General features: G+C 34.2%; 1 protein-coding gene across 22 annotated transcripts in view; it reads right to left on the bottom strand.

Annotated features, from left to right (window-relative positions):
• Adgrl3 (adhesion G protein-coupled receptor L3) overlaps positions 1-27569 on the bottom strand; it is a 785567-nt gene that overhangs the window by 133103 nt on the left and 624895 nt on the right. For 18 of the 22 annotated variants that reach the window (XM_058571494.1, XM_058571546.1, XM_058571073.1 and 15 more), the window contains 4 exons: positions 27248-27433; positions 24126-24164; positions 2004-2187; positions 1004-1126 (listed from right to left, as the gene is read on the bottom strand). In XM_058571494.1, the coding sequence (XP_058427477.1) occupies positions 1004-1126; positions 2004-2187; positions 24126-24164; positions 27248-27433 (532 nt within the window). The remainder of the gene's footprint in view (positions 1-1003; positions 1127-2003; positions 2188-24125; positions 24165-27247; positions 27434-27569) is intronic. The other 4 variants (XM_058571269.1, XM_046468563.2, XM_058571326.1 and 1 more) reach the window with 1 other exon arrangement.

Here is a 27569-nt window from a genome sequence, read left to right as displayed (position 1 = left end):
TTTCATTCTAAGTGTTACCCAAGATGAACCGGTCAGATTTCTGTTTCTGGAAGGACCCCTTCTCAACAGAAAATGATTATCGAGGACAGGAGCAAAAGCAGAGAAAACAGTTACAGGATAACTCAGGAATTACTCAGGAATTATACTTGATTGTGTACAATCTTATTGTCACTTCAAAAAAATCTCTTTAGTCCAATGAGCAACATAATAGTAATTTATTAGTTTGGTCTTGTAGGACTTCTAGCACTTATAAAGCATTTTATTCTGATGACAACAAATATAATTTTTCTTGATAATGTTTAACATGATCTATTTTTTAAAAACCATTCACCCCGCAATATGTTGCTATAGCCTAAAGTCACCTTTCCCCCTACCCCGTTATATCACAGGTTAAAAGATTTCCCTGTCTTAGCAAAAACATGATTTTAAAATTTTAAGATTGGTGAAATCCGGGATGTACTTTCTCTTTGAAATTACTTATTTATTGAATTTTAATTTTTTTCAGTGAATTCAATCTAGCAGTAAGCTAGGCTGACCTATATATACCAGTTCCATTGATCCTAAGTTATCTCTTTACATTTAAATTTTCTGTATGCTTTGCAAAGAAAAAGTACAGAAATTCTCAAAAAGATATTGAATAAAAAAAAATATGTACGTTAAAAATTACAAGTAAAATTAAATGAAAAATTTTACAAAGATAAATCTGTTGAAGAATAATCAGATCATTTGGTTTTGGGGTTCATAATTTTCCTCATATTCAAGTTTCTCACAACTGAAAAGCAATGGAAGAATTTCCAAATCTGACAAGAGAATTCTGCAGAATAAATAGTGTTGTCATACTGATGGTACAGTAGATAAGAAGAAGAAGAAAAGCAGGAGAATGAGAAAGTTATAAGGAGAGAGAGATGACTCAGATAGTGGATCTTATATTCCAAGCCAAGAAGCAATGAATTGATGCAAGTTCAATACTATTAAGCCTAAAAAAAAAAAACCTCTAATTTACCATTGCGGCCGTTCTGCTTTAAAGTATTTGCAGAAAGCTGGATAGTGCTTCCATGGGCCATATTTTCTGGAAATTTTAGGTCTTCTAAGTTTCCTTCTGTGCTCAGCCTTGCAACTTCTAGTTCTGTTAATAACAAAGAGATATCCAACATACATTGAGAAACATGCTAAAGTTACAGGAATATTTCTGCAATCAAGACACTGGAGTTCTTGTTCTATTTGTCATGTTAAAGAAGTTCAATCTTTAAGAAAATATATTATTAGTAATTTCATTTTTTCAAAATAAAGCAAATAAAAACTTGAAAAATCATGTAAATATTACAAATGTATCCATAATATATTAGTCTAAATTTTAAAATTCAAACCTAAATCTTAATACTTTGTCATTGGCCTTTGGTTAATTTTCAAAATACTATCTTTGCTTTATGAATTAAATAAAAATCCTCATATTGGAACTATCATGTCAAATCATTATTGATCTCTCTTTAAAATTAATAAATATAAAAAAAGATTTATCAAATGTCCTGATATAAAATCATCAGTTATATCTGAAACCACAATAAAAACAGATGTACTCTTTATAAGCCAGATAATATAATTATCAGTTTATTATCTTTAATCACATGACTTTTTACAGTATGTAATTCACATGTAGAAATGACCTATACTTGTGCATTAGGAGAAAAAATACTACATATTACAAAACATGCATAGATAAATACATATGTAAAAATTCTAAAAATGAACAGACCTCACTGTAAGCCATCCTAGAATGATATATACCATATATCCCATATCAGAATGTCCTAAGAGTTTAACATACAGGACTTTCAACCTGATTAAGCTGAAAGGTTGACACTCTTTTCATTTGGGTGAAAGAACAACTTATCTCTATTGAAATAAAGTGTCATTTATGTCTGGGGTGCCTGGTATACTTTTTTCTCTTCCCTTTCCTGTTATACAAGGGTCTCTGGACCTTCTGTATAACAAAGGCCACTTACGAATATTGTCTGTGTTCTCCCTGACAATGTCAGTCTTCAAAAGGTTATCAGCCAGCACAAAGGCACTCTCCTCCACTGTGTCAAGCAGCATGGTGGCTGCACGTAGTTGATCACTTGTAGTCAGGTCTCTCCAAGCATTCAAAGCTTGTGGCTGAAGGAGGTTGTTAACTGTCTCGACCATTGCCTATGAGAGGAGGGACAGAATGACAGAGGTCTCTAGTGAACCCACATAGCTGTCAGAAATCCAGGTGAACATGCTGCCCAGCAAGCAAGGATCAGCGGTGCGCATGAGCTCACTATTGTCCCAGCCTCCCCTGTGACATGCTGCAGCAGAAGCATTCATTATTATTTTTTTTTGTAAAACCCTCTCTGAGACTGTGCAAGACAAGAGAAAAACCTGTTTCTTGCTTTGAAGGACAACAAATAGAGTCATACTTGCTCCACAAAATCAACATCACAGGTTTCAATAACACTGTGATCACATAATTAAATGATCTGGCTGGGGGAACTGTTTATAAGTAATTCAAACAAATAATTTTTTTTTCCTAAAGATCACCATAAAACTGGAGACTGAACACAACTGAGATGGAAAGGATGACTATAGACATGACAGTATAGGAATTCCTTCCTAGAGGTTAAAGACTCACGGAACAAACACCTTTCTTTTCTTCTTTCTTTCTTTTTTTTTTCATTAGTTAGCTAGTAAAATGTCAGAATGGAGAAAATATCAAAACATACATAATCCCAGGGTTATGGATGTATGGAGAGAAATCTTCTTCATGCTGTTTACTATTAGGGAGGGGAATAAACAGTTTGATTTCACTATACCAATGGACCTCAGGTGTTTTTTGCTTTTCGTTTTAATCAGCAGTGGGTTCATCCATATGGAAAGACAAGCACCACATTTCTCCTTGCTTCATCCAAAAGAATCATCTCTATAGTTAAAACTTACATATCTCCTGTGATTTGCTTTATGCTGTAGGTTACAAAGAAAACACAGCTCTCCCAATAAGGTCTTGAATTTCATTCAAACCCAGAGATTTGCAAAATAGAAAAATATAACACCTGCAGTTTGAAAGTGATCATCTCTGAACCTATTCACTATAAAATATGCCGCTAATCCAGAAATAAAGTTAAATAAACAGCCAACACAGACATAGTTTCTAGGCTGCATGTAAGTGTTTTAAAATGGGACTCACATTATTGACACCTTGGCAGAGGGATTGGGCGAGATGGAGACATATCCTTTACACTGCAGAGTTTTCTTCTGGCTGCTGTTTTCATAGTAACCAAGTAACAACTGTTAAAAATTCAGCTTCATAATGAAACACCTAGGCTGCCAATTAACACCCGCTTCAAAAACTAATTTGCCTTTTGATAAAAGTCGTTTTTCTTGATATTTTCCCAGCTACTCCAAGTCCTGGCCCCAAATCAACATTATTGGACTTTTGAGTCAAAGAGTCTGAATCACAACTTGAAGACTTTGCATCACACTAACAAACCAAAAACATCCGTCATTTATTCAAAGACTGAACACTTTCACATAGTGTGCTTAGCTCTGTCATTTGTTCTGGGTTTAAAGTATGACCTAGTAATCAAACAAAAGTATTTCTGGATCAAAGCAAAACTATCTGCTTTCCAGGAAATTCTTGTAGGGGTAAGGCCAAACAGGATATGCCAAAAAAGAGATGCCAGATAGAAAAATCTCTCTCTCTACACACACACACACACACACACACACACACACACACACACACACTTAGATGCTTTCTGAAGCCATAACCCTCTTGAGTGCAAAGAAGTATTTTTTATGTCATCAAATGATTCTCTGAATTCATTAGCAATGCTCTGAACCTCCCCCCACCCCATGCAACAAGAATTATGTCTTTTTTTTTTTTAAAATGGACAGCTATTTAAGCTGCTAATAATCTTTTTTTTTTTTAACTGGGGATTGAACTCAGGGGCACTCGACAACTGAGCCACATCCCCAGCGCTATTTTGTTTTTATTTAGAGACAGGGTCTCACTGAGTTGCTTAGTGCCTTGCTTTTTGCTGAGGGTGGCTTTGAACTCCTGATCCTCTTGCCTCAGCCTCCAGAGTCACTGGGATTACAGGCATGTGCCACTGCACCCGGCTAATAATCTTTGTGATTATTAAGTATTCTTCCATTTATTAATTGAAATCTTAAATCAGGGAGTTTCATTGAGGATAAGCATTTCTGTTCTGCCCTTTCTTGTTTTTATTTAGTTTATAAATGGTGAAATGAGAAAAAAAAGGAAAATAAAAAATATGGTCAACTTCAACAGTGTTCTCCAACAATGTTCTAAATAATTTGTTCCAAGATGAAATGATGAAACAAAGAAAGTCTTAATGGACTAGCATGGAGATTGAACCAGCAATCAAAAACTTCTCAAAAAGCCCAGGAACTGATGGCTTCACTGGTGAATTACAGAAAACATTTAAAGGAGAATTATCACCAATTCTTCTCAAACTCGCCTGAAAACTTGAAGATGAGGAAACACTGCTAAATACATTTTATGAGGATAGCATTACTACCTTGATACAAAAGCCAAAGACACCTCCAAAAAGAAAACTACAGGCCATATGAAGAATATAGATGCATAATTCCTCAAAGAAATACCAGCAAATCAAACCTAACAGCGTATTGAAAGGATCATACAATTATTAGCACACATGATTATCTCTGGGATTAAACGATATAGTTTAACATTTAAAATGATATAGTTAACATAACATAATATAGTTCAATATTTAAAAAATCAATAAATGTGATATGCTATGTTAGCAGAATAGAATATGTCACACAATTGTTTCAAAAGATGAGTAAAAAAATTCTGACAAAATTCAGCACTTTTTCATGAGAAAAACAACAAACAAGGAATAAAAGAAACCTACTTAACTATAGTAAAAGCCATATATGAAAAGCCCTTAGCGAACATCATTGTCAACCATGAAAATGTGAGAGCTTTTCCTTTAAGATCAGGAACCAGGCAAGCATGCCATGCCCACTTTTACCACTTCCAGGCATCACAGTACTTGAGGTATTATGTTGGTCAACAAATAGGAAATAAGAGCTCTCCAAATTGGAAGTGAGGAAGTGAAATCATCTCTGTAGATGACATGATCTCTATATGGGAAACCCAAAAGCTTCCATTAAAAAAAAAAAAAAGACAAACAACAAAAATAAAGTACAACCTGTAAGAACTCAGGAACTTGTTTACAACAAGCTGCTTTATCATGAAAAAACAAAAACAAATAAATTGTGCCTGTCAACTGATACCAATGAATCAAATGCACCAACTTATTAACGTATCTAAGTTTCACAAAGCTATTACTTATCTTAGTTTTGCAGCTGAAGAAGTATAAGGTCCATAGTTAAAAAAAAATCTGAATACATTCTCAACAATTATATCCTCCCCAATAAAGCACTGTTTGTAAGAAAGCTTTCAATAAAATTTATATTAAAGGTTAAATAATTTCCAACACACATTAAAATGTAGACACAACATTAAAATGTAGTCTAACATCTAAGATTTAATGGGTTTTGAGATAACTTGAAGGTTCATTTGGCCTTCTTAAAAAACACCTAGCCATGATTGTTTAAATATAATTGCAAGGATGTGTTAGCACAAAAATTAATAGCTACAATCAGAGTGTGGGATTTAGAAATGCATCCATAGAAGTTGTCCTTAGACTCTGCTTCTTGTCCAGCTATGTGATATTGGGCAAGTTACTTAACTTCTCTGTACTTCATCTATAATACAGTGATAAGACAATCAATGTAAAAGGGTGCCTGGCTTATATAAGTGCTCAAGATGCAGTCTTATTTTTACTTTCACTTGACATCATAGTCCAGTGCGGCATCTTCACAGGTGTCATTACTAAATAAGCACAAATAATATCTGATAATCGAACAGTGATATTTGTAAAGAACTACTCTTGTACAATGCAGTCTTCAAATTTGACCCCTGACACAGCTTAATTACCAAAGCTATTACATAGCTGAAGTTTTGAGAACAGAAGAGTAGAGGCTTGAACTAACTGAGGGTCCATCTTAATTCTCTAATGAATACAAATGCCTTAAGCTTTCTAAAAATGGCTGGTGTGTCTCTGTTGCCCACTAAATAAAAGTCTAATTGACTTTAATTAATACTCACAGCTCCTCAATGATAAATAATAACCAGATTTGATTTTCTTGAACATTTATGTATTTGTTATTTTATTATAAATGATGACATCTGGTCACATTTTTTTTTGTCTTTAAAACTAGGTTGATTTCCATTTTATGTGGTTATACAAATAAAAGCTTAAATGTATTGCAACCTTAAGTTGAATGATAAAGGTATAATTAATTTTATTAAATTTAGAGCAGATATGAGAACATCACTTTAAGGCCCAACAGTTTTAACTCATTTCTGTTTTCTGCCTTAAATTTTTTTCTGATCTAAAATTTTGTTATAAGATGGAAGAAAATAAGGCTGGTCCTGTATTTATCTTATGGAACTTTATATTGCCATCACAATGCCTCAATCCAGGAGGGGAAAAAAAATCACCTGATGATTTTAACTTGTACAGATTAAAATAATCTAAAATTTTTTGAAGTAAATTTAATCCGCACTATCCTTATCAGAAACTAAATATTAACTAATTTGTTTATCCTTTGTAGAATACTTGAACCTAAATAAGATATGGACACTGGAAATTTACATTCTACTTCTGCCAGTAAATTTCTGTGTGCTTTATGACAAATTATGCTTTCAACAATATGTGAACCATTCGAGAAATTAAGGCTTATCATATTTTAAATTCAGAGTGGATAGTGATGGATATTCCCCCGGCTCATTACATAGTTTGCCTTCTAGCCTTTAAGTACATTGAGCTATCTCAAAAAAAAAATCACATATAAATCAGAAAGATTCAGAAGTCATTTAGAGGCACATGGGGATCATGGACAAAGCATATCCTTCTAAACATGTATTAATATTACACAACAGTGTTAGAATGCTTATCATTAAATGCAGACCTTAGGCAAAGTCATTTGAATTGTTTAATTCATTTGGTATAACTGTGGTGTGTTTGTTATGAACATTTTATAATCACACTTTATGAATTTTATTTATTTTGAGGTACTGGGCATTTAACCCAGGGGTGCTCCTCTGCTGAGACACATCCATGACCATTTTATATTTTTTTGTAAAAGGCCTCACGTTGCAGAGATTGACCTGGAATTTGTGATCCTACTGCCTCTGCCTCCCAAGTCCATAGGATTATAGCTATGCACCACCAAGTCTGGATCACGACGTTTTGTATATTTTAGAAGGGAAAATTCACTCATTTGTTGTAATTACTATGAAAACCTTTGGGAGAAAAATGGCTACGTATTCTTGCAATGGCAACTTTTGTAATTATTCCAAGAGGATAAGTTTGTGCAACAGACTAAAATTCCTTAGAAAGAGTACACAAAGAATCATTGCTGAGAAACACATCAATGACCCAATCTTACCCAGGTGAGCAGTAAATCTCCAACTGGAGGAAAGGCAGAAGAATCGCCTGAGGAATTTAGTTGCCCTTCTTCCTCACTTGAAAGCCACAACAATAAATAACTCAATACAAGTAATGAGCTGTGAAATAATACAAGACTTCAGCACCACAGCATTTTTCTGAAGATAAGCTTTTTAATCATGACTTCATTCAGGTTTTAGACCTGAATGGATGAGACTGAATGGATTAGAGAAACCTCCCAACCCTGAAATCTCTTACCTGTTTTATTTTATTTGCAATATATATTACTCTCTAAAGGTATCTCATATGTTTATGTGACTTTTTTATAACCCTCACTGGGGTGAAGGCAATCTTCATGAGGGTGGGGATTCTGCCTCATTTACAAGGACCAAAAACATTGTTAATGACTTTTTGTTGAATGACTTGCCATTCAATGAAAATTCATAGTTAAGTTCAAATTTTTCCAATTTCATACCAGCAGGAAAAATAAATATCTGAAGAGATTGGTTTTATAAGAGCAAAAAGGAACCACAAAAAAATAAAACCTATTAACTAGCCATATTTCCTGACTTGTTCTCAGTTTGGAGATTTAATAACACAAAAGTCTCTGTGTCAGTTTGTTTGGGCTGCTATAAAAAAAATACCTCAGCCTGGCTAATTCACAAACAATGTATGTTTATTTTTCATAATTCTTGGGACTATGAAATACAAGGTCAAGGCACCAGCAGATTCAGAGTTTAGGGAGGTCTCACTCTTTGCTGCCTCACAAGATGTAAGAGAAACACACTGTCTCAGGCATCTTCATAAGTCCCATTCATGAAGACTCTGCCCTTGTGATCAGGTCAGTGTCCAGATGTTCCACCTCCCAACACCACCACACTTGGTAGTAAACTTGAACATATGAATAATAGGGAGACACCCAGACCACAGTAGGTTCTCATTTTAGTGATTATTTATCTTTAATAGAATGATCCATATTTTAGGTCTGGGTGTTTTCACTAGACTTGTTGTCCTTGGGGAGAGATGGTGTTCATTTGTGTTTTCCCATAGTAAATGTCTCAGTACATTTGCAGAACTCATTAATTCTCACTATCAAAGCACAACTTACTTTTATTATAAAATCCTTAATGACCTTATATACAATAAGAAAACAGAAAACATCTTTTTGATTTCTATAACATTTTGCCATGTCTCCCAAAAGTGGGAGAATAAAATGTTCAGATGTCACCATGGGTTGAAAGTAGGAAGACTGGAATAGAAGGAATGAAGAGAATAGGAGCTGCAATGAGGAAAATTTGAGCCAGTTACTGCAAGGAACATAATCCACTATGATTAACAACATATTAAAAAAACCGTATGTACCAGAATATACCAAAGTTAATTTTCACCATAATTCAATAAAATCTTACTAAATGTGTTTGATGTGAGAAGGACTAAGGAAGGCACTGTTGGATGGGTTTAGAAATGAAAAGAAAACAAAACTGGAGTTTGCCTTTAATTTTCCTGTGCTCTAAGGAAGGAGGTGAACTCAAAGTAGAACTACAAAACCACATCATGTGGTACGTAAGGGAATGGATTCTTCCTAGGGAGGTCAATGGCATTTGCTTTTCAGTTGAGCACTAAAGGATGAGTATACTTTCCCTAAACCTGAAGAGGAAATTGGAAGCTAAAAGACATAATAGGAAAGTTAGGAGCAATTATATCATATGTATAAAAAGATCAAACTAATAAATTGCTGGCATACTTTTGAAAAACTGCCTAGTAATATAAATTATGTTTTTCTCTTTACTTCAACATCCTTGTTTTCCCATAAGTCCTCCTGAATGCAACATCTCCCCACCCCCCATTTTGGTACTAGAGATTTAACCCAGGGGCTTTACCACTGAGCCAACCCTTTGATTTATTTTATTTTTTAACATTTTGACACAAGGTCTCAATAAGTTGTTTAGGGCTTCCCTATGTTGCTAAGGCTGGTCATGAACTTGTAATCCTCCTGCCTCAGCCTCCTGAGCTGCTGATTTCAGGTATGCACCACCATGCCCAGATAAATGTAACATTTTTATCAATACACATAATCATACTGGACAACAAGTTTTGCTCTAGCAAGTTTATAGTTAGGTTTAAAAAATTTTTCTTCATGTCTAAGTCTCAGGATATGTTGAGGAAGAGGAATACATCTTCAGGTCTTCTTTGCTTTTACCTCCTGCTTTCTGACCATATATGTGGTCATGTGTCACACAGCAGCATTTGGGTCAACAGCAGATCACATATACCATGTGGTTCCTTAAGATTATATCACCAAGTAGTATCTGAGTCCTTCTAGTTTGTATAAGTACACTCTACAATGTTCACACAAGGAGGAAATCAGCTAAGGACGCAGTTTTCAAAACACACACATACACACAAACACAAATGCATAAATATGGCTTACATTAATTTATAATTTAAAAAGAATAACAGAAGTTTTCTTCAAGTATTCCTTGCTATAAAATTTATCAGTTGAGAATAAAATAAAACAGAGCAAAAGTTTTAAATCATTATCAAATAGGGCATTTTGTACTCCAATCTGGATTTAGATATTGATTCAAATCAAAAATTTAAAGGTCGAATGTTCAGAAAGTCTTCAAAACAGTTTATAACTTGTAGGTGTTTTATTAGAAGTCAGGTTGAGTGACTGATATTTACACATCTGATCAATAAACCTAAGGTTCATTTTATAAGCACTGTCATTTAATATTATTAAGCATATAAAAACTACTAATCTCTGAACTCCCTTTTATATTACAGTGAAGTATTGGCATTTTCAAGTCTTAATTAAAATTAGATCATATAACACAACTGACCTTAATATAGTAATAAGGACCTTTAACAGAAAAACAAGATGAAGCTAAAATTCCTTAGAAAAGACTCAACCTCTGAGATCCCTTATTATTTAAAAAAGTATTGCTTTTTATCAAACTGTATTTGGACTATTGCTTTTAAAATGTAGTTTGACTGAAAGCTGTCATTGAAATTTGTACTGTATTACAGGAACTACATAGAGTTATAAACTTAACTCTACCTTCTTAATAACTTAATATTCATTCAGAAAATATTAACTGAACACCTTCAATGTGCCAGTCAGGTTCGATGCAGGTAGACAGAGATGTTCTCTCTTCCCTCAATGTGGTAATATAGTGAGGTCAGATAATTAAGTAATTAATTAAACCCAACATGACCATGGTTATAATAATAAATAAAGCCAGGGACAAGTTCTGTATGGGAAAGAATCCCTAAAGTATGCAAAGTTCAAACTGAAATCAAATTCTGATCAGAGGCAAGAGGTATAGTATGTACTTATAATCATAGAGGTAAAAGGGAATAGGGAATCTGAAGAAATTTAAAAAGGCAACAAGATGTCACTGAAACATTCAAAGTGAGAAGTAATATACATTATAAAAGTTGCAAAAAGCTAACATGGTGTAACATCAGGTTTCAAATCCATGCATTCTGGCTCTAGCAATAAAAAAAAACCAGAAATTTCAAACACATTTTAAATGATTTGCTGATTAATTAAAGTTGGTGAGAAAAATAAAGATTGTTGCAATGCACAGAAAGTTTGGTAGGCAAAGATGAAGTACTCATTTAAAATGGGCATAAAGGAAAAGGAACAATTTTTTATTCTTTAAATGCTTGTGTATGTGTATATATTAGTAGAAGACAGACAGAACATGTGGAACTCACGTTCACTTATTGTGAATGCAAAGAATCTGAATGACATCAATTAGAAAGGTAGAGATAGGCCACAAGCTTGCACAAGAGGTCTGTTCTTAACATGGTTTAGGCATCATAAAATAAAATAGGCTTATGGAAATCTTTGGTATATCTAACATTATCCATAAAAAATTAATAGGTGGAAAATAATTGATGGCACAGAACCACTAAGAACAGAGATAAAAGTGAAGAAAGAACATTGAACAATGCAGATGAAAGGGTTTCACTAGTTAACATGGTAAAGCAGAAGACAAAGAAAAGTTTTCTATCTGTTTTAAAATTAGGGATTGGGGTACAGCTCACTGAAAGAGTGTATGCTCAGCATGTTCCAGGCCCTGGGTTCAGAATCCAGAACAAATAATAATAATAATAATAATAATAAAATAATAACAATCATAAAAGCATCCACAAAGTTCTACTTCTTGAACTCATAATACCTTAAGTTTCCCTCCTCACCTCAACCCCTCCTAAAGGTGGAATAATGTAAAATAAAAAGAAAAACCAAAGGAAGACTGTTTAGAGGAACAAACCATTCCATTTCATGTATCATTTACTAAGAGCAGGACATTTATCCATTCAACAAACATTTCTGGAGCATTTAATAGGTGACCATACTCTTCTATATGTTTGGGATATATCTTAAGAAATCCAGAGAAGGGGAAAAAAGAATCCTAGAACTGAATATTCTGGCAAGGGAAACAAATAGAGTACGTAAGGTTAGAAGATGCAAAATGTCATTTAAATTAAAATGAAAACAGACTGGATGAGGGGATCTAGAATCAGGGGCATGTTGGGGTAGAGGGTGGTTAGTGATTTTCAATATTATGATCTATATGGGCCTCATTGAAAAGGTAACAATTCAACAGACAAAGGAGTTGAGTGAATTATCCTTGTAGATATCTGGAGGAAAACCATTCCAATCAGAAGGAATAAGCTGAATGAAAGTCCTCAAGTGGGAACACACAAACCTTCAAAAGGCATATCTTTTGGGAATAAGGTAAAAGAAAAGAGTAGAAGTAAGGCTTAGTCACATCCACTGAGATGGTGAAGATCAAGAATTCAGTACAGACACGGAAGGTTTGAGGTGTTTGTTAAATGACAAATGAAATGTTAAGAAGTTGGCTGAAAAATTAATTTTAGGCTTCAAGAGAGTGGTCTTGCAGGAGACAACATTTGTGAACCACAGGCATACAGGAGGTACTTATTTAAATCAAGGAGATCACCCAAGTAATGACAGTACAGAGTAGTGGACTAAACTTTGTGCTAGGCGACCCTGCAAGCTTAATGGTTTGGAGAGAAAAGGAGTAACCTGCAAGGGGGACTTGAAATAAGTGCTGATTAGGTGAGAGGAAAAATCAAGTGAGTTATGTTCAGGAGAGATAATGTCCGGTGTCAAGATTTCTGCAGCAGTGTGGACTGCAAAGATGGGAAGGAGCTTCAACTGACCAGGTAAGATCATTTAATGTACGCTAAGTGCAATTTAAAAGGTCCTGAGGACACATAAATAAAAGTGGCAATATTTCCTTCCAAGGAGCTCAGTGATAGAAGAGGAAAGAGACATTAAAATACAGCTCGATAATTGCTGCCACAGAAGGAAACTGAGAGTGTTATAAGTTCACATAAGAGGGCATTCAACCAGACAGAGTGGGACAAAGAATGCTTCCTTAGAGTAATTGACATGTGAAGTGGGTGTTGACAGATAAGACAAGATTACTGCAATGAAGGGAAGGAGAAAGAAAAGGGAATGAAGAATTAACCCAAGCAAAAAAGTACTGTGACTACAAAGACACAGAGGCCTGATCTGCAAGTGCCCCTGTGGTTTGATAGTGTAGGATCCAAGGATGAAGGACAGGATTTACTGTTAAAGGTGTGAGGGATTAGCCAGAGAAGTCAGGCACTCAACACTGTAGTGCAAAACATGGACTTTTTTTTTTTTCTGAAAGTGCAAAACAGATAGTCTTTGAGTAGTGAAAAGTAATGGTCAGATTTGCTTTTTTAAAACATGACTCAGTAGTGGATGGAATGGATTAATGAAATAATCTGGAAGTGTATAAAATAATTGATTAACTAATTTTTTGAGAATTGACTAAAGGTACTAGCTGAAACTGTAAGAATGTATCTCAGAAGAAAATGAAGTTAACTCATCTTACAAAAACACTGCTTTATGACCTGTTTAAAGCATTTAAATGGCATTCAGAATCTTAAGTCTTTTCCTTAGCCTTCCTACTACTATGTTCTCCTTCAACCTGTTGCTTTAGACATATTGATCTTCTTTTATTCCCAGACTCTCCAACAACTGTTCCCTCAAACACCTTTACCCAGGGTGATCTGGAATGCTCTTTGTCCATGTGGAGCAAGGCTGAGCCCAGAGGGCTAGGACTTAGTTTCCCTGTCTTCCCTGATCCATACTATATAAATTAACAGTTACTTCTAATCATGACTTTAAAAAAAAATTCTTTGCACGGTATCTCTGCCATTTTATTTTTATTACTTCCATTGCCTGGTTGATTATTTTCTTTTCCAATCATGAATGAGCCTGCTGAATAAGGAAAGGAATTGCCCCAATAGCAGAAATCTTATTTTTACTCCTGGATCCCTCCATTGAATCATTACCTGAAAGATAGGAGCTCAGCAAATATTGCCTGATAAAGTGAATGAAGAAATCTAAGTTTTTCTTAAACTTTATTTGCTTATTATCTTTTAAAGAAAATGGATTTTTTCTAGGTTTAAAAGAACTCATGATAGAAAAGTCTGATTGTTACAGCCTTAAATGTAATATAATAGCCAGATTTAGACATAGGTAAAAATTATGAAAATTTGATAGAACTATGAGATTTATATGTTAATATAGCAATATTGGTTGACTAACTATAAACAATGTACTATACTAATGTTGGATGTTAAGAACAGAATAAATTATATGTGCATATGTGTGGGGAGTTATATGGAAGCTCTCTGTACTACCTGATCAATTTTTCTTATTTTGTTCCCTTTGTCTTTTTTTAGCAGAGCTGGGGGTTGAAACCAGAGCCTCCTGCATTCCAGACAAGCACCCTACCACTGAGCAACATCATTCACACCCTCAATCTTTCTACAAAGCTAAAACTGTTCAAAAAAAATGTATATTACTTTTCAACAAAGGACATGCTTGCAAACACTTAAAAACACAAAAGTATATAAATTAAAACTTTAAAAAATCTATCTACAGAACACCACAACCCCAAACAAAAAGAATCAGTTTGACTACTTAATGAATCCCTCTAGACTTTTAAATATGTATACATATACACTAGTAAATGTGATAGCTATAATGATGCTTTTATCTGATTTGTTTCCTTTTTTACTTTTAGTTGAAAGTATATATATTCTAGCCGTATTTCTAAGTTAATACAAGATCTACCTTACGCTTTATGTGGCTCACGAGTACCATATTATTTGTTGAGGTAGTTTATTTATCAGTTTCATCAGCATTAATTTGTCTTGAAGTACAAACCACAATCCAAATCTACCTTGTGATCATTTCAATGCACCTATTGTTTTCCATGGAGGACTGCTACCCTGATCTGTGGGTGTTTCATAGTTACCCCCAAAGTCTTTAATCCAGGCAAAGCAAACCACTCTGTTTTCTAATTGCACAAGAAGATATAAACCCATATAAACCATTGAGGTAAGTAAAATATTCTTCTCTGGTAGGATATTTAAAAGGCTGACACTTTTTTTTGCTTTGTCAAAAGAGAGTTGAATAACTGAGGAGTTGAATGACTGAAAGAGAGAGGCGGGAGGCAGGGTTGAACTAAACAACTCCAAGGGATCAGCACTTTCACAACAATGCTGGTGGTGTGCCTTGGAGTTGACAATGCAGAGGTTCTTTTGGGAGGAAGACATATTTATTATTCTATCTTTTGAATTTTAAATCATGTGCTTAAAATATCAGCTATTTGAAAATTACTTAAAAGCCAGATGCAGTGACACATGCCTCTAATCTCAGCAATTTGGGAGCCTGAGGCAGGAGATTTTAAAGTTCAAGGCCAATCTCAGCAAGTTAGCAAGAACCTATCTCAAAATGAAAAATAAAAAAGGCTGCAGATGTAGCTTGGTGGCAAAGCATCCCTGGGTTCAATTTTCCCAGTACCAAAACAAAACAAAAACAAACAAAGAAACAAACAAACAAAAAAACAAACCTGTGACCAAATCCTTTAGTTACTTGTCTTTTTCCATCTTCCTATTGAAGGATTAACCTGACATGATGACTGGAACCTAAGTAGCCATCTTCTCACCAGAGACCTGAAGCCCATGTGCTAATGATAATGGAGCATAACACAGTGGAAGCCTTGACTCTGATAATTTCATAGTGTTTAAGCTAATACTGGATTGCTTCATCTGCATTTTTTTTTAATTTGTGAAAACTGTCTCCAATTTGTTTGAAAACCATCGTTAAATTTCTGTTACTCCTTTCTGAACAAAATTTACACATTAGATAAAGGGAAATATAAAAATTATAACTATTGAGAGCAATTCTAAAAAATCGTTTGTTTGGTTCCAAGCCATCGTGCAACTATTTTCTTGCAAATTACAATTTAAATCTTCCATTTCTTTTCTGATCTGCACCAGAAAAGCTAATGGTAGTTTCAGAAAGTAGGATCTTAAATCTGTGGTGCTATCTTTAAATCTTTTTCCTTCTGGTTAGCTATGTGATCATAAAGCTATTAAAGAAATGGCAAAGTAAATTGATGCATATTCTCTTACATTTGCACAGAAATCATATCTAGTTATATTTTATGCATTGAAGTTCTTCTGAAGGTAAACTATATGTTCAGAAAGCAATGATGCATAGAATGGACTTTAAATAAACGGCCTTACAATTAAGTAAGGATTTGAGTTGTGATCTGGAAATATAAATGAGGAAAGAGAATATGAATTGTTGAAAAGAGAGAACATGTTTTTGTTTTAGATGAAAATATTTTACTTAGAAACAAAATAGTGCTCCCCCCATCACTATTAGAATTACTTTATGAAGCATTCATAAACCATGTCTATACAAAAAGCAGCTGGATCTTTTGCTCATTTATAGAAAAATATGTGAAATGGAAGAGGCAGAAATGAGTAAAGCAGCCATCTCTGCCTGACCTGACACATTCACCAGGGAAATTTTCAGAGATTCCCAGGATGATGTTCTTTCTACGTCAGAGCAGGGTTTCCATCACGTGTCACCTGTCATTGTCCTTTGGAGGTCTTTTGGATTTATGAATTGACCTCTTCAAGCTTTTAAATAGTAACTGTATGCTTTATTCATCTCTCATTACATATAATTTTACTGTCTTTTGATTCAATGATTGCTGTTTAGCAGAAGTTAATGACTACAACTTATAGGAAGAGATTCTTATAACCACTCTTTATATAAAGAAATCTACTCTAGTTTTGTAGATGCAAGTTACTTTCTTTGATCTCAATGTCTTTTAACAATAGGTTAAGGTCCCCAGAAACATGCAGGGTGCAGATTTATATTTTCTTTCTTACTGACACAAATCAAGTACAGATTTATCAAGCTGTGAAATATATTAAGTTCACAGGGTTTTAACAAAGGGTTACCAAACCACAAGAACCCACTGTGATTCAAACTACTTTCAGATGTCCTTTTAATTATATTAAATGAAAGTTTTGGTTGGCTTTGATGCTTATGGGCAAACATGGAAATCTCTTGAAATAGCTGCTAAAAGTACTCCCTGTTGCTGTAGTTAATATACTACATTGTATGCACACTGCTAGCCAATTTATTCTAGCCACTTTAACAAGGATCTCCAGCCTGACAGGCCACACAGAATTGTATCACAAGTCAAGCAAAGCACAAATCATTAGAGGACTACCAAAGTTGTTTGACATGCACCATGGAGTGCTTTGTCACACAGCCAATTAAGTGACCAAACAAGGAACTTGAAAATACTCATTAATTTCTTCCTAGCAGTATAAACGGAGCTTAGAATCCTTCTTGTCTTGGGCACCAAAGGCACACAAGTAAAACTGGCATAATTCAATTTGCACTTTGTCAAAGGTGTAAGTAGCAAAGTTAGTTCACAGAAAGTCTGCACCAATGACACACCAAAAAAATGAAAGGTATGAGCAAAAATGTTTAGATATTATGCATGATAATATAGTAGATTTTTAAATATTAACAAAAAGTTGACATTTCCTTCACCTTTGAAAAGCTACATCAGCATTTCAGAGTAAATTTAGCAGCACTTAGCAGCACTTCCTTCTTAAAATAGGAACTTCAGGAGACACCAGGATCCCATAACCTCCTGCTCCTTCCCTTCCTTGAAGAATGCTCTTCAGTCTCTCTTGCTGGCTTCTTTTTTTCTCTCCCAGACCTCTTAATAGTACATTATGCTGGTGCTCAGAACTCAATCATTTTCTCTTTCTACACTCATTCCCTGGAATGAATTCCTCTAGCACAGTGGCTTTAAATGTCACTCGAAGCTCAACAGTACCAAAGGATTATTTATAGGCTGATGTATCAACTGAACTTCAAGCTTGTGTATTTAACTGTATATGTAATATCTAAAATGAACATCTATATGTATCCCAAACTTAACAATTCCCATAGTGAATTTCTTCCCTCCCATCCTTCCTTCCTTTCTCTCTCTCTCTCTCTCTCTCTCTCTCTCTCTCTCTCTCTCTCTCTGTATGAACCCAGGGGCACTCTACCACTGAGCTACAGCCACAGTTTTTTGTTTGTTTGTTTGTTTTTTCAAATGAGACAGGGTCTTGCTAAGTTGCCCAGGCTGCCTCCAATTGGCAAGCCTCCTGCCTCAATCTCTGCAGTAGATAAGATTACAGGCGTGTGCCACCATCCCCAGCTGAAGTTCTTTACTCATCCCTCTCATATTGGTCATGAATAGTTATCTCAATCAATAATAACATCATCCTTCCAACTGGAAGGACTAAAAGTTTTATTTTATTACAGCTCTTTTTCTCTGATATCTCACATATAATCTCTTACCAAATCCTCTTTGTTTCACTTAAAAAAAAAAATCCTGAATCTGAATTGCTATCTCAGCATGAAACACAAATATGCTAAATAGTGGCATCATTGCCCTATTGGTCACCCAGCTTCAGTCTTATCTGTGCTGCTATAGAATATATTGCACTTTTTAAAACACATCAGGTCATGCCATCCCTATGCTCAGTAACCAGCAATGATTTACTGGGTCTCCTGGGATAAAAGCTGAAGTCCTTACAATAGAATCTGGGCCTTGCTACATAACAGCATTATTTCCTATTACCCTCCTTTCTTAGTGTCTATCATCATGTGACATACCATATATTTCACATAGTTGGCACACTGTTATACTCCATCACCAGAATTTCACCATAGATGAGAAAGCTGGGATTATTGCCAGTTAGGTACAATGCTCAACTAATATTCTGAATGTTTTTGTTGGTGATTACTGTGTGGTGGTTTTATGTTCCAAGATAGAGATTGGTTTTGCACTGCTAGTATCTGGTATAGAAATTTCTAGTAGATTATTAAGGTTAAACAAATAAAATAAATGAATAAAATAACAAAATCAAATTATAGTTTTAAATTGAAATAAGAGGGCTGTTTATAATACTTTGTAAGCTCTAAAAAGCACAAATGTCATTTGTCTATCAAAAATAAAGAAGAATGAAAGAAAACCAAATATTTATTTTAATTCCCAACAGTGTACCATTTTTTTTTTCCGATCAGTTCCTAGCAAATTCCAAAAAAATGATTCAAAGGATTCACATCAATACCAAGATGTATTTTTATTTCCCATTAAGCAAGCATGACTCTCTAGGGGATACACTCTGCCTCTGAGACTTACAAGACATAAGAAAAACAAAACTACTGAAAAAATAAAAATATGTTTCTTAACTAAAAAAAAAATCCTGATTTTGAAACAATAATATATGAATACGAGTAATTTTTAATAGTTCTTGGTGAACATTATTAATAAACATCGCTAATTAAAGGATGGCAATTCTATTTAAAGTTGGGGAGAAAAAACGGCAAAGTCCTGTACATTTATACAACATGATAGCAGTTGTTCTTAAGCTGTTTGAGGTTTAACTCTACTCCTGGATTCTCACTGAAACCACAGATGTCTCTTTGGAACCCTATGGTTTTATACTGCTTCATTTACACTCTCAAATATTCCCCAGCCTGCAACCCATGACCAACCCATTACCACAATTAAGAACTTTTACAGTTCCCATGTACTACAATGGCTGTATTAAAAAACACAGAAAACACAGGTGTTGGTGAGGTTGTAAAGAAACTGGAACATGCATATCATTGTTAGTGGAAATGTAAAATGTTACAGCCACTTTGGGAAACAATTTGATAATTCCTTCTTTGACACTGAGTTATTATACTTTCTATTTGCTTCTCTTATTCTCAAGATGATAACTTTTTCCATCAGAGTCTCCTCTAAAAGAATCTGAAAGCAAATCATGTTTGCATATGACCTTAATTTAACAGAACAGAATAATTATACACAGCCATTGGCACTTAGTCTCAAGCAGACAAAAATAATTGTTTTTCTTTGTGTCATCTCTAAAATATAGCACCAAAAAAACCCCAATCAATTTATAAAACAAACGATATATCTTGCCTCCTATTATCAAATAATGAGGCCAGCCCTGCTGTAGAAGTATCACAGTGGTTGAGAGCATCAGCTTTGGAATCAGGACTATTTTGAATGCAGGGCACCTCAACTATTAGTGTATGATCTTATGAAAGTTATTTAGTTCTCACTGGGCCACCATTTTCACTTCTGTAAGTTAAGAATTGCAATATGTATACCAGACTGTTGTTATAAATATTAAATAAGAACATTCTCCAATGGATCTGCACAGTGATGGCCAAATAATTAGTGCCCAGTAAAAATATTTATTTGTAATAACAAATCATATTTATTCTTAATCCTGGTGTTGAGGAAGTTGGGAATGCATTCAGGGCAGCATTGACAATGTCATCAGTGCCAGTCATGGGTTCTTGGGCCAGTTATTTTCTCTTCTCCAAGTCTCAGCCAACTCTGTCCTTTCTGGCAACACTCCATCATAGTAGTTGTTCAATATTCATGGCTGACACAGCCCTCTTTGTCTCTGGCATAAAACTTACAACTTCTAAAATACATGCATTGTTACCAAGATCCAGTGATGGTATGTTTTACTATGATACAATGATTTCCAAGTTTCAGTACTCAACAAGGAATCCAATGTAATATAAATTACAAATAAATGAAGAAAAATAAATATATTTAACACATTTTTTTTAAATTGAAACTCTGGGAATGGAAATGTGATAGTCTTAACTGATTCCATATAATTTTAAAAATCGTACCAACCACTTTTTAGTTGTTCACCTACAGATCAGTTATCATAATTGGTAGTAGATAGTTCAGATTTTACTGTGATTTTATTTGCATATGAAACAAACAAAAAGTAGAAAGCAAAAAAAAAAAGATCTAAACATGAATGTAGATGATTCATAAAAATAGACACTGAACCACTATATCTTTGAAAATCAAATGGATACAGATGGTTAAAGTTGATCCCAGATGAATCACTGATTATGCACTGGAAAGGCCATTTTTTTAAAAAAAGAAACACACGATGATTAATAATTTTAAATTTAATGCCTGAAGCCCTTCAGATGTATCCAATACCTGTTTCACAGAGAGCTCTAAATGCGCTCTGAACATAAAAACAATAGGAAACATAAAACTAGTCTTTACCATTCAGATAGATTAGTGTTTAAAGTATTTTTCACTGTGAAATTTTCATGGAGTGATAAGTACATAAAAAAGATCAGAAGTAGTTTGGTGTGTTACTGAGCACAGCGTTTCCCCTTCACCAATATTGTGTTTGTATTTGGTCTTATCAGATATTTAGTCAATCGCTGAAATATTTATTCACAGCCAGTCAATTATAACACCAGGAAATCAGCCACTGAATAAACTGTGCTATTAATTTTCCATCAGAGATTCATGTTTGAATGACCATGCATTTCATAGATTTAAATACCGAAAGGCTAATTATCCCAGAGGCCCCATTAAATGGATGGCATGGATTGCAATAAAAAACAATCCTAATATTGCTCGAAAATGATATTCAGCTTCTAGTTCTGAAGAATAATTTCTTTACCTATTGTTCACACTGAGCATACACACACACACACACTTGCATACGCACACACTTACACATCTCCTACAGTATTTTCTTTTCTAAAACCTTAGAAAAACAAATCTTAACAACTTCTTATATACAAAGATTCATTATTTTATAAGGTAAAATACAAATTACAATTTTAAAATTTTATCTTCTCAGTCTCTGTGATGTTCAAATTATTTTTTAAAGGACTTTCACAAAATGTCCTTATTGTTCTAAATGACTTTAAATCCAGAATAAAACCCACCCACAGACACAAAGTACTATTATTTTTCAAATCTGTGCATTTTGTTGTTGTTTTTTGTTTTTTAATTTCTCACTCTGCTTAAAAAGAAAAAAAAAATCCTGAGAGTAAAAGTAGAAGAATTGTTGAGGTTCAGGAATATGCTACCCCCAAATGCACCCTGGCATTTGAGAAGAGAGCAGAGGTAGAAAGGTTACTTTCACCTTCCCCCTGTCCTTCTTCCCTGAAGCAGCTCATAAAACTAAGAAAGAATTTTCTGACCTTTCTCTGAAGCAGGTCGTAATATCTTCATTTGGGAGCTGCCCTCACTATATCCCAAGAAAAGAGCTCAAAACAGAGATGCCAGAAGAATTTGCAGAAAGGGTCCTTGCCTGAGTTCCCTTCAATTTAGTGACATTAGCTCACACTCCCTTAGTCCAATCAGACATCTCCAGGACTGTCTACTCTCCAGCAAACATAGCATTAAAACCAAAACCAAAGCCAAACAAAACAAAACAAAAATGCACAGGAGGGCTGGGGAAAACAGCTCCTCGGCACTAGAGCACTTATTTGCCTAGAATGTGTGAGGCCCTGCGTCCTGGATTCCCAGCACTTCAAAACAAACAAACAAACAACAACAACAAACAACAAAATAAAACCCCACAGGTTTCCCCGCTTATTTAGGTCTTCACTACCAAAGGCTCCTGTGTCAGGTAAAAATTATAAATTTGTATGTTTCCTTGTTAATCTATCTTTTGTTAGAGAGGCCCTAGCAATGAGACTAGGGATGAATGGGTAAAGAAAAACAACAACAACAAAAAATCTGGGCTGGGATTGTGCCTCAGTGGTAGAGTGCTTGCCTAGCACATGTGAGGCCCTGGGTTCCATCCTCAGCACCACATAAAAATAAATAAATAAAATAAAGGTATTGAGTCCAACTACAACTAAAAAATATTTTTTTAAAAAATCAACTTTCCTCCCCTATATAATCAAATGATGCTGTAAGAGTTTGGACCTCTACAAATTAAATGACTTATAGGGTGCACTTGTCATGGGTTCTTGTGTTGCTGAGGAGACATGGAAAATTCAAGTGATCAGTACTAAAATATAGCTAAAGAAAGTCTAATCTACTCAACAATACTTTATGCAATCTGAAGTGCTAATGCACTAACATTGATCAACCAGTATGTTCTACTGGAGAGTTACATCCTAGGACAGGGACTGTTTTGTTCTTGTTCACTAATACTTTTGAAGAAATGATGGATTTCATATATTAAATTTAAAATGGTACAGCTGTAAGAAAAAGAATTTGCCAACCGGAATTAAGTAAATAATAATATATAGTACACAGAGATAGCTCCATTCATTAAAGTGTTTATGGTACTATGCTTTTTACAAACTAAACTTTCCCCCAATGCCATCCAGTTCTTTTTGCTATGGTTTTATGATCAGTAATTGACTTCCTAAATACAAATTCAATTATTAGTTCTATACTACCCCAAAAGATTGGATATGGAGCTATTTAGATCATTGGAAATATACAAATGAAAAAAAAATGAAATTTAGTATCTACATCAACCTAATCTCTTCAGAGTTTTGCTTTAAACAAAGTCAATACCCCTATATTATATTCAGTTGTCAATAAAATTGATAAGGTTTAGCTTTAATCTGTCAATCTTACAACCATTAACCATTCAGGGCTATTCTTTATATATGCACATTGTTGATACGTATACATAAAGAATCAAGTTAACAGTCGCACAGTTCCATACTTCAGTACTTCCTACCCTATTTCCTTATTTAAAAAAACAAAAACAAAAAACCTGGAAGCTTGCTCTTGGAATTGTTCTCTTTTACATAAAACCTACAAATAATTGGAATGTTTTCTCGGAAGCAAATTAAAACACATTAGCTGGATAAAAATTAAATTTTCATTGGAATTAACATTTTTGTAATGATAGGGTAAGACAGTCACAAGCATGCCTTGAGTCAATAAATAGTTCCAGTTTGGAACAAAAGCATAATATTCCAAGTAGGATTCTTTTTTTGTCGTACATGCCTTTGAGCATATTTTTTGAGTGACTTGTTACTCAATGTATGAATGGAATCTTTTCATACCTACCTCTATGCAAAACTAGAGATCTGTATATTGCACCCAACTCACCTCTTAGTGATGATCAGTATGTTCACACCTCAAGTTGCAACCTCCTTCTTAGTCTGTGTTCCTCTTGTTTGACAGAACATTGGCACTGCTGATTTCTTTTTAACACATATACTTTCTTATGTCTTTCCATTCCCACCCTTCACACCCTCCCTGAAATTCCTTTAGTTCAATATGGTAGGCTATTATTTTTCTATTAGATGTCAATACATGCCATCACCAACACAGACAATTCAACAACTTAACACATTTATAAAAACGCAGAAAGTACCTGGACATAGGCTCTGCAAGAGCGCTCTCTTTTCTGAAGCTGAATCCATTAAGACAGCAGATTAAACACAGAATAGAAAAAACAAGTTAGTGACAGAAGAAAACAAGAAAAATAAAAGAACACATCTACACAAAACACCTTATTTTCCCCCCCACTACTTTCTAGAAGAAAATGAAAGCTAAGCAGTAGCAAAATGTAACCAGTGGCTTGAAATACAGTAGCCAATACCCTTTCAGAATAACCCCAGTGAGAACTGGATGGTATAAAGCTGTTAATGATAGAAAGAGACTTCGGAATATGTTTAGTAGAAATTAGTAAAAACCAACATAATATACTTTATTTATTTGAAATGATCCATTTCACATCAGGTTAGTTATTAGTTCATGGGCCACAAATTAAGACATAAGAAGTTAAGTAAATTATGTCAAAAGTTTGGAGTCCCCCTCCCCTTTTTTTTTTTTTTAAAGATAGCAGATTATTTGTGGTTTTCAGAAAATAGATGATTAATATGTACAACTTATTAGATGTTCATTTATACATACAAAAATTCTGTTTACTGGCAAAATATAAATGCCTATTCATTATGACTATTCAATTCTAAGGGACAAATACCAAGAGATAAATAACTTTTGATAAAAAGAATATAATTAATCTTTTGACTAGTCACTTCTTTTATTTCTTGAAGAATGTCTTTTGACAATTTTGACCAAAAAAATTATACACTTTAGAAACTTTGGTGGGAAAAGAACCCTGTTGTTTGCTTTTGTTTGTTTGAATATAAAATTATGTTTTTCCGGGCAAAAGTTGACAGTAACTTGTATCAGTCCCAAGCATTTTTTTTTTCCTGGTGCTAAAATGAATAATCAATAATGATTTATTCACCCTGTTTATAGTTGACCCAGAATTTTATTAAATTAGACTGTGGGTTTTCCCCATTTTTCCTACTGTTTCTCTTCCCTCTTCAGTATCCTTGATTATTGAAAAAGGAAATGACCCAGGTTTAAGAAGCAGTTACTGTGATGGCTTTTTGTGTAGCTAATACTTTCCCCACTCTAATTCATGCATTCTTCAAGGAGCACGGAACTTGCTCCTCTAAAGATTTATTTTTTTTTTTTTTTTTTTTTTTTTTTTTTTTATTTTTATTTATTTTTATTGTTTTAATTTTCGGTGGACACAACATCTTTGTGTGTATGTGGTGCTGAGGATCGAACCCGGGCCGCACGCATGCCAGGCGAGCGCGCTACCGCTTGAGCCACATCCCTAGCCCTCTAAAGATTTAATGAGGAATAAGTGCAAGTAAATTGCCAATGCTGTCATCTGGATCACTGACTCAAATCACGGTTTTGCAGGACTCTGGACCCTCCAGAATTTCAATGTGGAGCACAATTGATTTGTACCAAGTTGACTTTGCAAAACTGATGGGTTATAACTGCTTCAGGGAAAGTGGGAACCACAGGACATGAGAGCAAGCCAGCAAGCACGTGAATAACCTTTGCCCTCCCATCTCCTTACCCCTTCATGCAAATTAACATAAGACAAACCACATTATATAAACAATTGAAAAGAGCCAAATGGGAAACAAGGAGAGCATTAAAAAGCCTCACAAATGGAAATTTGCCCATTATGTAGTTATTTGATATTCAGAAGAGGCAAGCTGATTAGCTGTAGCCAGTTAGAATGTGACATTAATTGCCAGCTGTACTTGATATCCTCAGACACCAACACCATTTTTAAATAAAGATACAAAGTATCACTACAACAAGTCATGTTATGGACCAGTAACATTAATAGAAATCACTACTTTCAGTGCATTATGATAACAATAGCTGGCAGCAATATTCATTAATAGCATCAGTCAGCCTGGGTAATAACACGTTAAAACACAGCATGCTCAGATTATACAGGCAGCTGTGGATTATTCTATCAGGGATCTGGTTGTGATTCCATCAGGATATATGTGAGAAAAAAATGACTCCTTTGTGAAAAAAAAAAAAAAAACTTAAATAATTTATATCTAATAGATAAAATTGCACCGTTTTCTGAAGATAAAAATGCAGGACAAACCATTTCCCAGGTAAAATATCTGGCTTTTCTATGTTGAACAATCATTATTCTAAAAATTTCTTCCATCTTCTTGAGTAACAGTCTTAACTCAGTAAGACTAAAATAATGAAAAGAACTAAAATGCATTAAAATACAACTCTACAAAATCATTTTTCAATCTAAAGGGGAATGTCCTTGTAGTGAATATCACAGAGGAAAATTAGTCTCTTACAGTCCAATTCTTACCTTTAAGTAGAAAGAAAATATCTTAATACTCAAGGCCCTAAATTCAATCATTAAGAATCTCTACTACACAAATGCCATTCAAGAAACATTGTCATTTGATGGTGGCAATTCTAATATTTTTTTCATCAGGAAGTTATTTTACCATGTGATATTTTGTTATGTAAATCAATAATATTCTTGGTATCATAAACAAAACGCTTTATATAAATACTAATAAAATTTATAAAGTATATTTTCCTTAAATTTAAGATGTAATTATTTTTCATTAATTACAATTCAAACAAATTTGCTAAAACGTACTTTAAAATTTTTAATGACAGTGATGCACAATCCAAGTAATATGAAAATCAAAATAAAGTAAAAATTACCACTTAATTGTTTGCCACCTATTTTCAAAATTAATATTAATTAGGTAAAATTACCTCATTTTAAAACAGCTATATGGATTATCAGTTCGCTTTCATTGTTATTTTCTAAATTTCTACTTATTGATTAGACACTTATTTTATTGTCAATTTTTAATATGAAAGTTTGAAGGCAAAAAGAGAAGAAACAAATTGCATTTATCCATAGTAATCTTGCCAGAATTTAGCGTGCAAAGCAGAGCAATTACTATGGAAAAAGTAAATTCAAAATATATGCAGAGGTATTATCATTCATTGTTTCTTTAAATTAAAACCCAAATAGTGTCATTATTAAAATAGTGAAGTCATTTGAATATAGTTATTGATTCTCTTTAGCATTATCTGACTCTACAGAAGAAAGAAAAGTTAAGAAAGGAAGTCTTACTGATTTTATTACAATTTTAAAAGTTGACTAGCTGATATCCTTACCTTGTTCAAACTTCGAGCAGCACTGTCCTTTCCACCTGGTGTCAAGTTCCTGAGCTGGACATCCAGGAGGCCTACCAGCTGGTCCATGGCCCGGACTGAGTAGGTAATGTCCCCAGCATTCAGGTGATTCCTGGTCTGTTCAGCTAGCTCTCTAGCTATATTGGCAGCTGTCTCTCCAGATTTCAACTGTAATTTTGAAACAAAATAAAAAGGAAATAGATCTTACCATAAACATTTTTAGTGGTCTCGTCTGACAGATGTATTTAAACGTAAGTTTGAATCATTGAAGCAAGAAGCAATTAATATACTCCATCTGCACCTG

This window comes from Marmota monax, unplaced genomic scaffold, assembly GCF_021218885.2.
Source record: "Marmota monax isolate L192 unplaced genomic scaffold, Marmota_monax_Labrador192_F-V1.1 WCK01_AAM20220418_F8-fsc00025, whole genome shotgun sequence".
Classification (NCBI taxonomy): domain Eukaryota; kingdom Metazoa; phylum Chordata; class Mammalia; order Rodentia; family Sciuridae; genus Marmota; species Marmota monax.
This window is presented reverse-complemented; position numbering and strand designations above follow the sequence as displayed.